This window comes from Sarcophilus harrisii, chromosome 5 (genome assembly GCF_902635505.1).
Source record: "Sarcophilus harrisii chromosome 5, mSarHar1.11, whole genome shotgun sequence".
Taxonomy (NCBI): Eukaryota; Metazoa; Chordata; class Mammalia; order Dasyuromorphia; family Dasyuridae; genus Sarcophilus; species Sarcophilus harrisii.
Genome location: NC_045430.1, coordinates 211,395,346 through 211,410,790, shown reverse-complemented (window position 1 = coordinate 211,410,790; position 15,445 = coordinate 211,395,346). Strand labels below are relative to the sequence as shown.

The 15,445-nt window shown below is 34.8% G+C and overlaps 1 protein-coding gene across 8 annotated transcripts in view; it reads left to right on the top strand.

Annotated features, from left to right (window-relative positions):
- Nucleotides 1-15,445, top strand: part of DIP2C (disco interacting protein 2 homolog C) — a 581,014-nt gene that overhangs the window by 392,585 nt on the left and 172,984 nt on the right. For all 8 annotated transcript variants that reach the window (XM_031939601.1, XM_012551185.3, XM_023505023.2 and 5 more), the window contains one exon: nt 1,554-1,664. In XM_031939601.1, the coding sequence (XP_031795461.1) occupies nt 1,554-1,664 (111 nt within the window). The remainder of the gene's footprint in view (nt 1-1,553; nt 1,665-15,445) is intronic.

The following is a 15,445-nucleotide window of genomic DNA, read 5'->3' as shown; positions in this document are numbered from 1 at the left end:
AACCACACTACTTTTTTTGTCAAAATGATACAGAAAGTCTTATGATACATTCTGTGTTCTGTTTAAAGGCTTTACATTGTACCTCTAGATAATATTACTTTTTTATTTTTACAACAAAATGTGATATCAAAAAATCAGAAAATGTGATATCAAAAAAATCAATATTTTTGGTATGAAAGTTTTTTTTTAATTCATAGAATCTTTTATCAGACCATGAAATAATAAATTTATATTTCATCAACAAAACATGAATTTAAGTGGGTCTTTATATATGTTTAAAAGTTAGAAAATATATTCTTTTTTCCTTAAAATTTTCTTTGTCATAGCTGTGTTCCCATTTAATGCTATCCAGGATAGAAATATGGGGGAAGGAGCATGAATGTTCATATTTGAAGGTTAGGCCATAGTGCAGGGAATTTTCTTGTTTTTATTCTAGAATTTGCTCGGAATATACTATTTCAGAGTTTTTTTAGATTAATTCATGAGCCTAAAATATACCATTAGAGTCTCTGTATCTAGTGTATATTAGTTATATTATTGTTATATAATTATATATTGGTTAATATTTGTTTTAAATAATCACATATATGTCTCAACATTCTAAGAAAATATAATGAATTTTTGTTCCTATTAAGATCTCTTTAGAAGTTCATTTTATTTTTTAAAATTACATATTACTGCAGGGGCTTTAACTTAGGAGGTCTCCTTACTTCTGTAGCATTAATTGCCTTAACTTTTTTGAAACAATGAGATTCGAAGTTTTGGATAAAATTTTCCTGATTCAAGTAAAGTCTTATATAGAAAACCGATTTGAGAACCAGAATGTGACCCAAACCAAAGAAATGATTTATTATTTGATTTTGGAAAACAAACAAACAAAACATTCAGTTTTACTTATCTCAGTTTCACCTTCTGGAACATGATACTAGATATTCCCAGATATTCTGGGAATTGTGACAAATTGCTGTTTATATAGTTTCTTTTGCTTTCTTGGAAAAAGAAATCTCTAGTACCAACAGAATGGAGCTATTCCTCCTCCCATTCAGAAAGGATAGTTTTATTTTGCATAAATTGGCCAAATTTTAAAGGGAAATAATGTAGATGTTATCTGTATATGTTAATCATGGATTTAATACACTTAGGAAAATAACTCCATGTAAGAAGTAAAGTGGTACATAAAAAATATCACATGATACTGTTAATTAATAAAATCCATGTTGAAAAGACATTGCCTATATTCTTAATTATATTATTAGAGTAGAGAAATACCATGGATATTATAGAGGAGTCAAACACATGGCCCACAAAACTTCTTGCCACTGTAATTGGAGTCATGAAGATTTCAGACATATACCTCTCTGTGCCTCAATTTCCTCATTTGTCAAGTGAAGGTATTGGATTCTATAGTGTCCCTGGCTTTTGTCAGCCGTGGATTTATGATCTAATTGTGCTATGATTTATGGTCATGTATCTTAGGCAGTGGGACGTCCTCTGCAGACCTTTAGGAATGACCTTTCTCCTACTGGGTTCCATGTTCTGTTTTTCTCTTTCAGGTAGCACTGGTATTTCCTAACAATGACCCTGCTGCTTTCATGGTTGCCTTTTATGGCTGCTTACTGGCTGAAGTTGTTCCTGTCCCCATTGAAGTGCCACTTACCAGAAAGGTAAGAAATGCGTTTATTCACTGGCATTATTATTAAAGTCTATTTTAAAAGTAAAGACAAACCATAGTATGGCTGAAGGTGGTCTATTGTTAAGCAAGAATGGGCAGATTCCTCCTTTAAAAGTGGCTCTTTATCTCAGCAGGAAATGAATCTTGAGACCCTGAAAATTATGGATTGTTTTTGAGACACAGACACTGCAGTTTTTTGTTTTTTGTTTATCAGTTACCATCTCAGTATCAACCTACTCAACATGCCTTTAAATGCTCTGCTTGTTTGGGGAGCAGGATAAGAAGGGGAGTATGAGAAGGCTGTGTTTATAGATGAGAACTAAAAAATGAGAAAAACACAACATGTGTCAAGTCTTTGGTTGTTTGGAATCATATAAAGTGAGGCTTCTTAAACTTTTTCTATTTGCGACCTCTTTTTGCTCAAGAAATTTTTACATGACTCTAGGCAGATAGGTATATAAAATAGTTGTACAATTAAAACATTTTCTGATAGTAAATCATAATTATATGACCTCCACATTCAGTTATAGGTCTCCATTTGACGTTGCAAAACTAACAATTTAAGAAGCTGTGATATAGACCAAGCACTGAGATGCTTGTTGAAATGACTTGCTGTTTATCTAGGTGCCTTGTTTTCATTTATTCACAGACATAGACCTTTGATTTACTTTTTAAAATTAATCATTTTAATTGAGTATTTTATTTTTCCCCAGGTACAAGTAAAAACAATTTTTAATATCCATTTTTAAAACTTGGAGTTTTAGATTCTTTCCCTTTTCCCCTCCCTTTTTGCCATCCCCCATTGAAAATGTAAACAATTCAATATAGGTTAACATGGGTAGTCATGCAAAACAGTCCTGTTGTAGGAAAAAAAACATAGACAAAAAAAACCTACCTTCAAGAAAAATAAAGCTTCAACTTATATTCAGACAACATCAGTTCTTTTGTTGGATATAGATATCATTTTTCATCATAAATCCTTCAGAGTTGTCTTGGATCACTGTATTTCTGAGAATAGCTAACTCCTTTACAACTGTTCATGTTACAATGCTGCTGCTACATTGTAGACAGTGCATTTCACTTTGTATCAGCTCATGAAAGTCTTTCCAGGTTTTTCTGAGAACATTCTGTGATCATTTCTGACACAGTACTTTGAAGAGGAATCACTGTAATGTAGAAGAAAGAATGTTTTCCATTGGACCAGAGGAACTGGATTCAAATTTTGCCCCTGCCATTTATTAGCTGTGTTGCTTTGGGAAAATCATATAATTCTGTTCTCAGTTTCTTCCTTGGTAAAATTAACTGATTGGGCAAATAATTTTATTCTATTTCTAAATCTCTGATCCTACATCTTATGGTAGCATCACAGATTTAGACTTAGTAGTTATGGCAGGGCCCTCTAGTCCAATCTTTTCATTTTATAGATGAGAAAATTAGGGCTTAGGGTTGTTAGATGATTATATAAGGTTATAACAGATAGGCATTAGAAAAAGATAGGATTTGAAACCAGGTCTTCTGGCTGATACAGTTCTCATGGAATTTAATTCAGGATCAGAATTGCTTAGGATTTGGTTAAAGTCTGGTATCATTCTGTACATACAAAGTATACACTTTTTACAGAGGAATTTTGTTAAATGTTGTCTCACTGTGTTTTTAAAGTCATGCATTATAATGAGATTTTCAACTAGTTTAGATAGATGAATGCTCTCTATGAGCTAAAGCTTATATGTGATTATACCGAGGTTTTGAAATTCATTTAAGGAATGACATATTATTCTTGCACACAAAATTATGGTAACTGAAAATCACAATAGAACAGGAAAACTAGTATAGCTAAGATGTTTGGCAGATGAATCATGATAAGCAGGAGGTGTGCTGCTGGATTAAGAACAGCACAACTGAAAGTCAGGAGCCTGAGCTTCTCATCCCAGGTAAACCTACTAGCCTTGTGACCTTAATATGATGTGTAACCTTTGGTCCTCAGATACCCAGGAAATCTCTCAGGTTGTCCCCAACAGTCATGGAATGAATGTTTTTGTTATCCTTACTCCCACATCAAGAGCAAATAGCAATATGAAACATGTTCCAAGTGTTGTCCCATGTCTCTGTCAGTGTATAATTGCAACTTCAATCATATATCTACATGTAGAAAAAAAGAGACAATGAGAGAGTCCTTTGAAAATGTGATTCAGAAAAAGCTGAGAGTTGCCGGGATTCTGTTCTGTATAGTTCAAAGGAGTTCTTGCTCGGTCCTGAGAGAAATGGTTGGGCAAGAATTTGGAGGTCCACAAACAAATTTGGGGTTTCAACAAAATCCAGGGTTTTAGAGGATCCTGGTAAGGAGCAGTATAAAGTGGGATTTCTTTGCCCCACTTGCTCTTGCCATTAATAAGACTGTTTAGAAATTCTGAACTCATCCTTTGGAATTAGTCACTTTTGTTTTTGGAAGCTTCAGGTTAGGATCCCATTATTTTTCAGAATGGTCATGCTAATTCATGTATTTATTGTGTATGTTCTGAGTCAGCTTGATGATACAGTGATTAGAGTGCTAAGCTTGGAGTCATGGAACCCTGGGCTTACAGCCAACTCCTGATGCTTTTTAGTTGATTGATCTTGGCATTTAACTTATTTTATTGGCTCCCTAAGACTTATCTACTCCATTGTAAATGGATTGGAATTAGCGTTGTTGGAGGGAATCCCCATAATAGGAAATCCGCATGCTGATGAAATCATATTTCCTTTGCTTAGCCTCCTTATTAGATTGTTAACCTCTTGAAGGCACAGACTTTGTATCTTTATAATCCTCAATAGTGTCTTTATACATAGCTAACCCTTAATATGTGTTTACTAAATTGAATATTAGGTGATATGAGTCATAGATCAAGACGTGGTTGACCCTGTGATGTGAATGCTAGCAGAATACTCACCAGCAGAGTAATGCATGCTTTATCCTTAGGTAGCTTGATGGTGAGGATAGTTTCAACTTCCTCCTTCCCATAATGGGATGCTCAGAGACAAGGTGGATACAGTAATAGAAAGAAAAAGAAAGATATTTGGGAGCACCCATTCTCTTTCATGTTAATGCTCTGTACCAAGTTCCTTTATGACTCTGAATATAGTGTATAGTGAATAATTTCCAATCACAGGCAATAGAAACTCTGTTAATATGTCCAAGTTACAGGCAACTCTAGTACAGGAGAGAGACCGATGAGTTTCTCAATCCTATTGGCTCCAATTGCTAGCTTCCTGACGCTATCATTCATTTATACTATTTTTAATACTGTGCACACTGTAAGCCTCAAAGGCCATTACGAGTCTCCAACTCTTTTACATATCCTATTCAGTGCAAACTAAACTCTTGTTATTCCCAAACACTCCTTGAGGTTTCCCTCCCAAAGTCATTTTTCCAACTATTCTTTTTCTTTGTAGTATCCACTTTCCCACCTTTACTACCTATCCAAATCAGACCTTTGGGGCCCAGCTTCATCTCTACCTCTACTATAAAGTTTTCCCTGATTGAACTCTTCCCAAGCTAGAACTACTTTCTTCCTTTTGAATTTCCACCATTTTGTGTATATTTCTCTGAAGTTGTTTATCACACTTTCTACTGTTATTTTTTGACTATAATCTCCTTAAGGGCAGGAAACATTCTTTATTCATAATGTAACCACTGTGATGTAATTTAAAGCTAGGTTCCAATTTGTATAAATAATTAACTCCATGAAGTTGTCACATTATATAAATATGCACTATTCAATATAAAATTAAATGTAAAATATGGTCATTGGTACCGATGCAATGAAAATTTAAATAATGCAACCATTTTCCAGGAATCATTATTCTCTATAATTGAGACTCTGCTTGTATGTATTTGGCACTCAATGAATACTTTCAAAAAATGAATTGAATAAACATATTGAAAATTACTGCAATACTTCAAGCATCCATGATTTCATTGGTAATGCAGATCATAACTCCTTTGTTCCTTAGTAGATGGTCTTTTGAAGTTGAAGATAAAAACATTTATCCCCAAGGTCAAAAGCCTCACTACCATACATCATATAATGAGTTGGCCATGTATCCTTTGGACTCTGCCGTTATTTGAAGGTTTAAACAGCTTATTATTGGAAAATTTTCTAATTAAATAGAAGCATTAAATCATGATGTATATGTGTGGTCTGAATCCAGATTAGGATAAAGGATAAGTATAGTCCTGTATCTTCTTAGGGAAAGGGCATATATATGTATGTATATATATGTAGATATTTGTTTTTTACTTTTTATAGTACAGGCATCAGAGTGGAAAGAATAAGCTAGAAATCAAGCTTTATGAACCAATCCCAGGAGAAATGTTTTTGCTTTGTCAAAGGAAAATGAATTTGTTTCTCACAGTGATAGGAAGATATGCCCTTTGCGTGTGTGTGTGTGTGTGTATAAAGTATGTCTAAATGTTATCACACAGTGACCTGAGTGGATCTTTTCTATTGCTTGATTGCTTTTCTGCATGCCTCAGCTAGCACAGGCTGAACAAGAAGCAGATGGAACCAGTTTATGACCCATGGTGGGCTGCGGGTCACTTGCTACTCACCAAAAAATGTATCAGGGAGGCAGATGGGAAATCTTAAACCTCCATGTCATCAGTATTGGTCCATTGGCAGTAGATACTTATAAAGAAGGCAAAGGCAGTTAGAGTCAGGCACAAGAAAAAAGAGGAGGGAGCTTTCATTGTCTGGCCATCAGAATGATATCCACTGGAGTGAAGTAACTAAGGTGGTGGAATTAAAGATCTGTTCATCATGGAGGTATAGTTTTGTACCTCAAATATTGTGACTCTGAACTTGAGAAATGTTGAGACTTTAAAAACTGGTTGGGTTTTTTTTTGTTTTTTTTTTTACTGTTTACATTATTATACCATATTAGAGAGAAGAAATTTCTTTGAAGTGACCTTTATTCAAAGTTTTCAGGTGATCTCTCAGAATTTACAGCATTTCCCCTTTTTGTAGTACACTTTACCTCCTCTGTGCTTTTAGATAGCTTGTATTTCCTTTGTGTATATTTTGTAAATATTTATATCTATTTTTCTTTCTACCTACCTACCTATCATCTATCTGTTTATGTATGTATGCATGTATCTATTTATCTTTCTATATCAGATCCCTAACCTCTAGTACAGTGCTTGGCACATAGGATATGCTTAATAAAAGCTTACTGAATTGAATTATAAATAGGGACTTAAATAGGACCAAACAAAAATGAAAATGAACTATATGATTTTTTTTAGCTCTGGACCAAATTAAATCCAGATGTTAATTTATTAATAAATTTCTTATCAAAGTTAAGATGTTTTTAAAAGACATCTATGGAAACAGTTTGATTCAGAACAAAAGCTTTTTGTTTCCAAAATCTTTAAACTCTAACCAAGAAGATTAAAATAGGATCTAAGTATGTATCCAGTTGGCTCAAGTGCCAATGAATAGATAGATCTGCATTAACTTTGTACCAGAGGGCAGTTACCAGGTGGGCTCTGGGGTAATCTGATTCCTTTGGTGATGAAAACCACAGGAATCTGAGCCTCCTTAAAAGCTGCCTCTTGATGGAAAATTTCCTTGACCTTTACTTTCTTTGAATTTAGTCTAATCTTGTTCTCAATGTCTTTTTAGTTTTTATTTAACAAAATGATAGCATTAAGTCATTCTCTTTTTTTGTTTTCTCCTATATGATTATAGTCACTATTAACTGTTTTGCCTCTACAAAGAAATAAAAGAATGTTATCTTTTCTTCTCCTAAAAGACTTGAAGGATATAAGGGGGGGAAATTACCTCTTGGGTGTTAATATTTGATGTCTAAATCATTAGTTTTATCTTCCACTTATTAATTAACTTTTTGAAGGCATCGAAACATACTTTTACTTATATAGTATTATTTGGCCAAGAAAAATATTGATTCACTGGAATTTCAGGTACTTTCCCTGGAAGATCAATGAGTAAACTTGCTAAATTAGGGTCCTGTTTACATCTGTTCTCAATTATAATCACGTTTGTTTAGATCAAAGCTTTGTTCTTTCATTAGAGTTATTGTGAATAGAAATGTGTTTGAATTTCCTTGAAGCATTTAGGCATCGAACACATTGCATTTTCCAATAGGGAATGGTCCCAAAGTAATATTTTCACATAGTGATAATTCTGCCTTGGAAACTTACTATTCATGTGACCTTAGGAAAGTCACAACTTCCTTAGGCCTCAGTTTCTTCAACTGAAAATGCATGGGATTGATTTGTATGGCCCCTGAGGTCCCTTCTGTTTCTAGATCTAAAATCCTCTCATGAGTAGTTGAAATCATAAGTTCAACTTGAGGACCTCTTACAAGAAGTCTTTCTTCCTCCCCCAAATTATTGATTATATTTCAAATATTCCTTTACAATTCCCTATTTACATATATGGTTTTCACCAATAAATCCTTGGAGACAAAGATTGTTTTATTTTTCTATCTTTTTCTCCCCAGCATGGTAGGGACTTAATAAATGCTTATTGTTTGATTAAGAAGTTATCTTCAGTAATAAATGTTATAATATATATGGTTTTAACTAACAAAATTGCTTATAGTTTTCAGCTTTAGACTTTAATCTCTGCTTATTCTTTACCAAATCACATTTTTAAATCAATGCAGATATGCTCAGCCTCATTCCACTATTACATAGGTTCTATTTTAGTGTCCTGCATCTGATTGATTCATTAAAAAAGCTTGAGTTCCCTAGTCTAGCTTGCAGATTTTGAAGAACATCTGATGTGAATACTGAAACTGGACACTGAGACCACCTCTAGGACAAAGCTAGCAAAGTAGAGTAATGCAGAAGGCGTGGGAGTGGGGCCATCACTGGCATTATAACCAAGAAACCTGCAGTCAAGCTGGATTAAGAGAGAATTGAACAGTTTTTGAAATTCAGTGATGACCAGAATTCATGACAAGTAGGTAGACAGGAATATGGAAGACATGAGTCCTGGAAAGCCAACTGAGGCAGCTGGATCAATGTCAGGCACCAGAATAAAACACAAGAACCAAAAAGGCAGGGGAAAGTTAAATATACACTTCAAAGAGGTCAAGCATTCAAACATTTGTGTCAGTGGAGAAGATATCATTAAGGAAAGAAGATTTGAAATTGAAGTTGTGGTTCTTCATGGCCAGGAAAATTTTGATATTCTTCTTTCAGAGACAGAAACAGGAATTTGGCTAGCTTAATTATGGCAGGTCAGCTCACCTAGCACAACTAACACAGACCTGTTTTGGGTACTCAAACTTCTTCCATCTGTAAGATGATGAATCCTGGCTACCCTATAGCAGATTTCCTTCCTTCTGCCTCCCCCACTCCCTTTGACCTAACTCTCCAGCTGCCCTACATAAACCAGATGTAGTGAAGTAATGCTGAAGAGGGAATTTGATCTGTTGAGGGTTGAGGGGTTGGATGGGTGTTGGGGAGGAGGATCAGAAAGGGGAAGTGTTATTGCAATTCAACAAGATTTTGACCTGTGCACTAGACCAATGCGCTGCTCTTTGACTTTATCCTTAGATTTCGGCTTCAATACAACACTAACCAGGTCAACCCCTCCCACTCCATGACTAACAGTTTCCCTCAGACAGGGTTACTCTCTCAGAAGAGGTTATCAAGACCTTGCCAACCAAATCCAACTATGGCTTACATCACCACCTTAAGATGGTAATTCCAACCAGGAGCACCCATGTATAAGTAAGAATCTAGTTTTCTTCCTCCTTATTTTTTGAGCTTCATTCCTTCAGTTTAAGATTTTGTCTTTTTAAAAACTATATATACATATCTCCCTCAGAAGGTTAACATTACAAATCTTATCAATCAATTAATTACACCTTAATGTGATTAATTTTATCACTTTTCTAAGTTCCTCTCAGAAAGTAGATTTTGACAAGGAAAGCAAAGACAGACGCTAACTCTGGGGTTGTAAGATAAGGAAGAAGAGGGTTGTACCATTGGAGGGAAAAATATAGAAAGGGGAAGTTCTAATTTTGAGTAGGCCTAAGGCAGAATAACAAAGTTTGGCAGCTTCCAGAACTTCTTTGGAAATTACTATTACTGAGGGTTTCTCTGATCCAGCTAAATAGTGACTGCAATGATATTCAAACAGTGACTATCAATTTACAGTTCACTCTGTGCTGACTTGGCAGAGCAGGCCATTTAAAGTCAATCTTTTCATTAAAGCAACCTGTCAATTTCTTGGTTGTTATGAATGGTGTAATCTTGAGACTAGTGAGCATTTGGAGGAACCCCAAATCCTGGAAAGAAGCTTCATCCTGTTACTTTTCTACTCATTAGTGAGGCAACCCTGCTGAAATATGATTAATGCTTTCTGACAAAAGGAATGAGATAGGAGTGGAATGAAGTGATAGATTATAATGACATGACCACTCTCATGGTCCACTTGATATGGATATTTGTGAAGTCACTGACATTGTACCTATAATACATGGAAGCATTTTCTGAGAAATGACGTTATTTGTCTGGGATATTGTTTGGTAGTTTTATTTTTCATCTGAAGGTGGGAGATGATGGTTGGATGAAAGATGGGTCTAGATATTCATAAAAATAAATGATAGTCTTCATTGAAAAGATAGTTTTTATGAATCTGTGTTTGTAGAGAGAGAATGATTTTAATTTTGCTGACCTAAGTCTCTGTAATAGGGTTTTTGATAAATAGAATGAATGTCATGAAGTCCATTTAAAGAACTTTTCATTTTGTATTGGCTATTCATTTCAATTTAGGAAGCACATGCTAGGTGCCTGGGACATGTAAGGCATTACATTACAAGCATGTAAGCTTGTTAGCTTTTCATATTTGTTTAGCTGTCATCAAAGGTCAGTCTAGAGAATTACATGATCCTAAGTTTCATAAAATGACATGCCTATATTACTTGATACATGGGTAACAAAAGGAAGATTCAGGTTTTCAACCCAGGTCTTTAGACTCATGATTCCATGGTTTTATTTCCATGGTAGAAGTCAAGATCATTATCATCAAGGGATGGGAATTAAATAGAGATAAACATATTTATATTATTTTCTCCTTTCTTGGATTTAATTATACCCCTTGTCTCTTTTTTGGTACCATAGATTTGGAGGGGACTTTAGAACTTAGTTGATGAAGCTGGGGTTCTAAAAAATCCCTTACTTTACCCAATGTTATGGAGGAAGTAAATGATAGAGCTGGGACATTTAGACTCCAAATACCATACCCTCTCTTGTTCCACCTTGACTTCCAAAATCATTCTTCTCCTACCTTTCAAGAGACCCATGTCTCACAAGTGACATCCAGAGATATCCACCACTATTTGCATGAGGATGATGATGTTATTAATTTCATATAATTTTCTTGCACTAACAAAATAATAACTTTGAGTGCATTAAAGTTGGCACAACACCCTACATATTTTATGAGTAGTAAAGGGATGGTAGCCAAATTGAACAAGAAAGAAAACTTGAAAGGATTCAGTTGGAAGACTCTTGTAGAGCTTCTATACTATGGCAAGAAGCCAGTTGATACAACTACAAGATCCTTTCGGTCCTGTTTTCTCCATGACAGTCTGGTATTCTAGCACAGTACCTGACACATAACAAGTGCCTATAAATGCTTGTAGGTTAATTAACTGATACTAAATTTAAATGCATTCTCTTATTTGAATCTTTCCTCAACCCTGTGGCATATATTTACACACACATACATACATGCTATGGATGTTATTATCCCTGTTTTACAAATGAGATTACTGAGACTCTTGTGATCATAATGTGACTAAGTATCAGGAAACAAAATGGAATTTAGACTTCCCTGCCTTTAAATCCAGCACTCTAGGCAGTGTACCATACACTTTTTTTTTTTTTTTTTTCTGTATCTGAGTACTCATATAGCAAGTTTTCTTTTCAGATTTTTTTTTGACTATTATCTTTCTTAGTATATATCTGTTCTTTGTTTCTTTGTCCTCAGTCTGATATTGGGCTTTTCTCCTCTCCTCTCCTACCCTGTCTCCTTCCCTCTCCTTTCTCCCCCTCCCCTCCCCTCTCCTCTCCTCTTCTCTTTAGTCTTCTTGTCTCTGTTTTCCCTCTCCTCTTCCAAAAGAACTAAACATTTCTAAATTCTAACTTAAATATTCCAGAAGTTAATGACAAATGTTTATTCAGTGCCCATGATGTGTCAGGAGAAATGAAAGTCAGCATCTTAAATTATGTCTATGTTGTTCCATGGATAGTGGAGTGGCTCAATCATTGTTATCTTCTTAACTTAGAAGATGAGCTAGGCTAGATAGGTTGGTAAAAGATACCAACTGTTTATTAAGAATTTAAAAATTCTGGAGATCCAAATACAAGCAAAAAAAAAAAAACAACTTTGCCCTCAAGAATCTTATATTTTTGTATTGTACATTAAAAAAATCATATGTGTGTGGAAACATAATAATGAGGAAAATAATATGAAAACAAATAAATAACGTAAAAGAGCATAAAAGGGAGCTAATAGCATTTCGATAGGATTTGGTTGAAAAAAAAATGGAATGTTATTGTGGCCACATATGAGACACTTGAGCTCCCTTTCATCTTGGTTTCTCCTGGATTGTTGTATCCCTTTTATATCCACTTAAACCTGCATGTGCTACCCCAACACAGACTTTTAATGGTAATATAGCCTGAATGGCTGTATTTTGCATGATTTCTACCAGAATGATGAGTTGTTCATGAGGAACTGAGATGTTCAGAGATATACAGAATGTTAAAAATAGAAGTCCAGCAGGGGAGTCATTGGTAACTAGAAGCATATTTCCATACACATATAGAAAAGGGGTCATTTGGTCCCTACTACAGCTGAATGTACTATTATAAGAGGAAAGCCCTTTGTGTCAACAATATCTTTGCTTTCAGTAAAATACACGTGGTTGATTCCCTTGAAGGTCAAGGTAGTATGCACATTTAGTGCTTATTCCTCCCATTCCTCCCATAGAATTGTCCAATATAGGGTTAGGGATTTTGATTAATCATTGGTATTAAATATTAGGTAAGTTTGAGCTTTAACGCTTTCTTAATTGATGGCTGCTTTTAGGCCTACAATGTTTTGTGTATATTTCATTATCCTCTAGAAAAGTTTGTCTACATATCAAAAGAGTTGTCCCTCTTTTGAGTAACATTTAAATTTAAATGATGTCTGTTAGTACTTAAGTTAAATTTAAAGTCGAACTAGCTATATTCTTCATTTCTCTTTATTTGAGTTCTTTGCCTGCTTATCAAAGTCATCTACATCTCATCTAGGCTCTAGGCAAATCACCCTTTAGAAAGATAGAGCCCTGGTCAGAATATTAGTCCCTGTGTTGCAGAGGATTTTGTTCACGAGTCAGGTTGGGACACGAGGTATTACTGGAGCCCTAGGAAACATTTTCCTTCCCTGGAGGAGTTGATGTCAGCAAAGTAAGTGAGCCTCCTACGTTTCTGGAATCTGTTCAGTAGGAATGACTTTGATCTTAGTAGAACACTGTCAGCCTCTTAGGCTAGGTCATGATGCTCCTGGATGCTTCTGGGCAAAGCCTGAGCCAATCTATGGGGACCAAGTGCAGCTCCTGGAGGACAGATATTATTCTTGGCAAGAAATGTACTGACAATTGCAGCTATGAGGATGCATAACCTTAAATCATTTCAAGGAGTCAGTGCATAGGATTATAATGTTTCCTTCCTGTTTTTTGCTAGTAAATGCACAAAAAAGAAAAAAAATTATGGAGCAGATGGCTTCTAAAGTGTGTCCATTTTCACCTTTGCCGAGTCACACTCACTTGGTAATTTAATTTTCCTCTTAGTTCAAGAGGCTGATTTTAGCCCTAAAGTACGATGAATTATGGTGTTACTCACTTGAAAATAAATTAGTGCTCAGGGGGAAAAAAGCAAGCAAAGCAGTACCTGGAATCAAAGTCCTTTTTTAATCTATTGAACTGGACCTTTAAATCTCTGGCAAAGTATAGTAATGTTGCTATTGTTGTTGTGGGCAAGAGATGCTATTGAAATCAAGAAGAATTGAATTCAAACCCTGATTGCTTCAGACATTAGATGTGTGACTCTGGGCAAGTCACTTATTCCTATTTATCTCAGTTTTCTTATCTATAAAATAGATCTAATTGTATCACCTACCTCATAAGATTAAATGAAATCATATGTGTACAGTATTTCACAAGTTTTAAGATGCGTTATAAATGTTAGATATAAATAAAAATAACAAAGAACAAGAATAATAATATTCAGTGCTTTAATATTCACAAAGAGCTTTACATCCATTCTTTGATTTAATCATTACAACAACGCAATGAGGCATGTACTCTATCATTTCTATTACGTAGAAGATAAAACTGAAATTTTGAGAGGTAAAGAAATTTGCTTGAGTTCACACTGCTAATAATTGCCTAAAGCACTTCCTGTCTCCATAACATATTTATTATTCTATTCCACCTGTGTACTCCCAGAGGCTTATACTCTAGTTCTCAAAGGTCCTTTATTTAACCCTTCTGGACTTATAAAATTTTGTGCCAGTTATGAGATACAAAGTGTGATAGGTCTCAGGGTGTCATTTATTGATTATGAAGATCCATACATTTTGTACTGATCTGGATGTGCTTAAGGGTGTATGGGGGGGGGTAGAGATGAAAGGGTAAAGAAAGGGAATTATAGGTTCATCTCTCTAAAAGATCTTAGAAGACTTGAAATTTCAATGTCTCCTGAAACTGAGGACAGAGGGATTCCATGATTTATCCCATAACAGAACTGGGATTGGAATTACAGGTCCATGTCAATTTCCATTTACTCACACTGCCTTTCCAGAGATTGAGGAATAGAGCACTTTACAAAACTCCATTTCCTATATTTTGCCTTTCTTTGTATCCAGCACTAAACAACACTCGACACTGAAAGCTGTACATAGATGCTACTTGACTTACTAGAATGTTGTACCTCTCACTTCTATCTTTTAGAACCCTTGTTATAGAATTTCCTTAGCCACTAGTGCCCTCCTCCTCAAAAGAAAATCAATTTGGGATTATTTCCCTGGTAAAGGTAATAATAGAGAGGTAATATTCTCTGACGGAAAGACTCTTAGTTTTTATTTTTGCCTATTGAGTATTTGATACAGTGTCTGACACAAAGTTTTCACTTAATGATAGTGTGTTGAGTCCTGATTGATTGGCACCAGTGATTGCCATTTCCAACCCATACCTGATTACAAAGGTACCTTCCAGTATTTATGACTGGTCATGTAGCCTCCCCTTGGGAACCTATTTGATGGAAAGGAAACTCAATCTACTTTTGTATAATTCTAATAATTTGGATTTTTTTCCTTATAATGTGACACAATCTATAACTTCCATTTCTTTAATTAAAATCTTTCCCCCAACAAATGAGCATTTATTTTCTCTTTCTTCATCCTGACACAGAAATTAAAAAGAAAAGTAACTTTATAATTTTAGTCAAGCAAAACAAGTTCCCATGTTAGACATGTCCAGAAATGTGTATGTCATTCTGTATGTTTAGTTGATCACCTCATAGTCTTGAATTATATAGTTGATTGTTGTGTTGTTCATAATTCTTAAGTCCTTCAAAAGTTTTTGCTCTCTAATATTGATAGTCTTGTATAAATCTCCTAACTCTACTTATTGTACTCTGCATTACTTCATACAGGTTTTCCCAGGTTTTAAAAAATTACCATTTTCTTTGTTGTTAATAGAATTTTA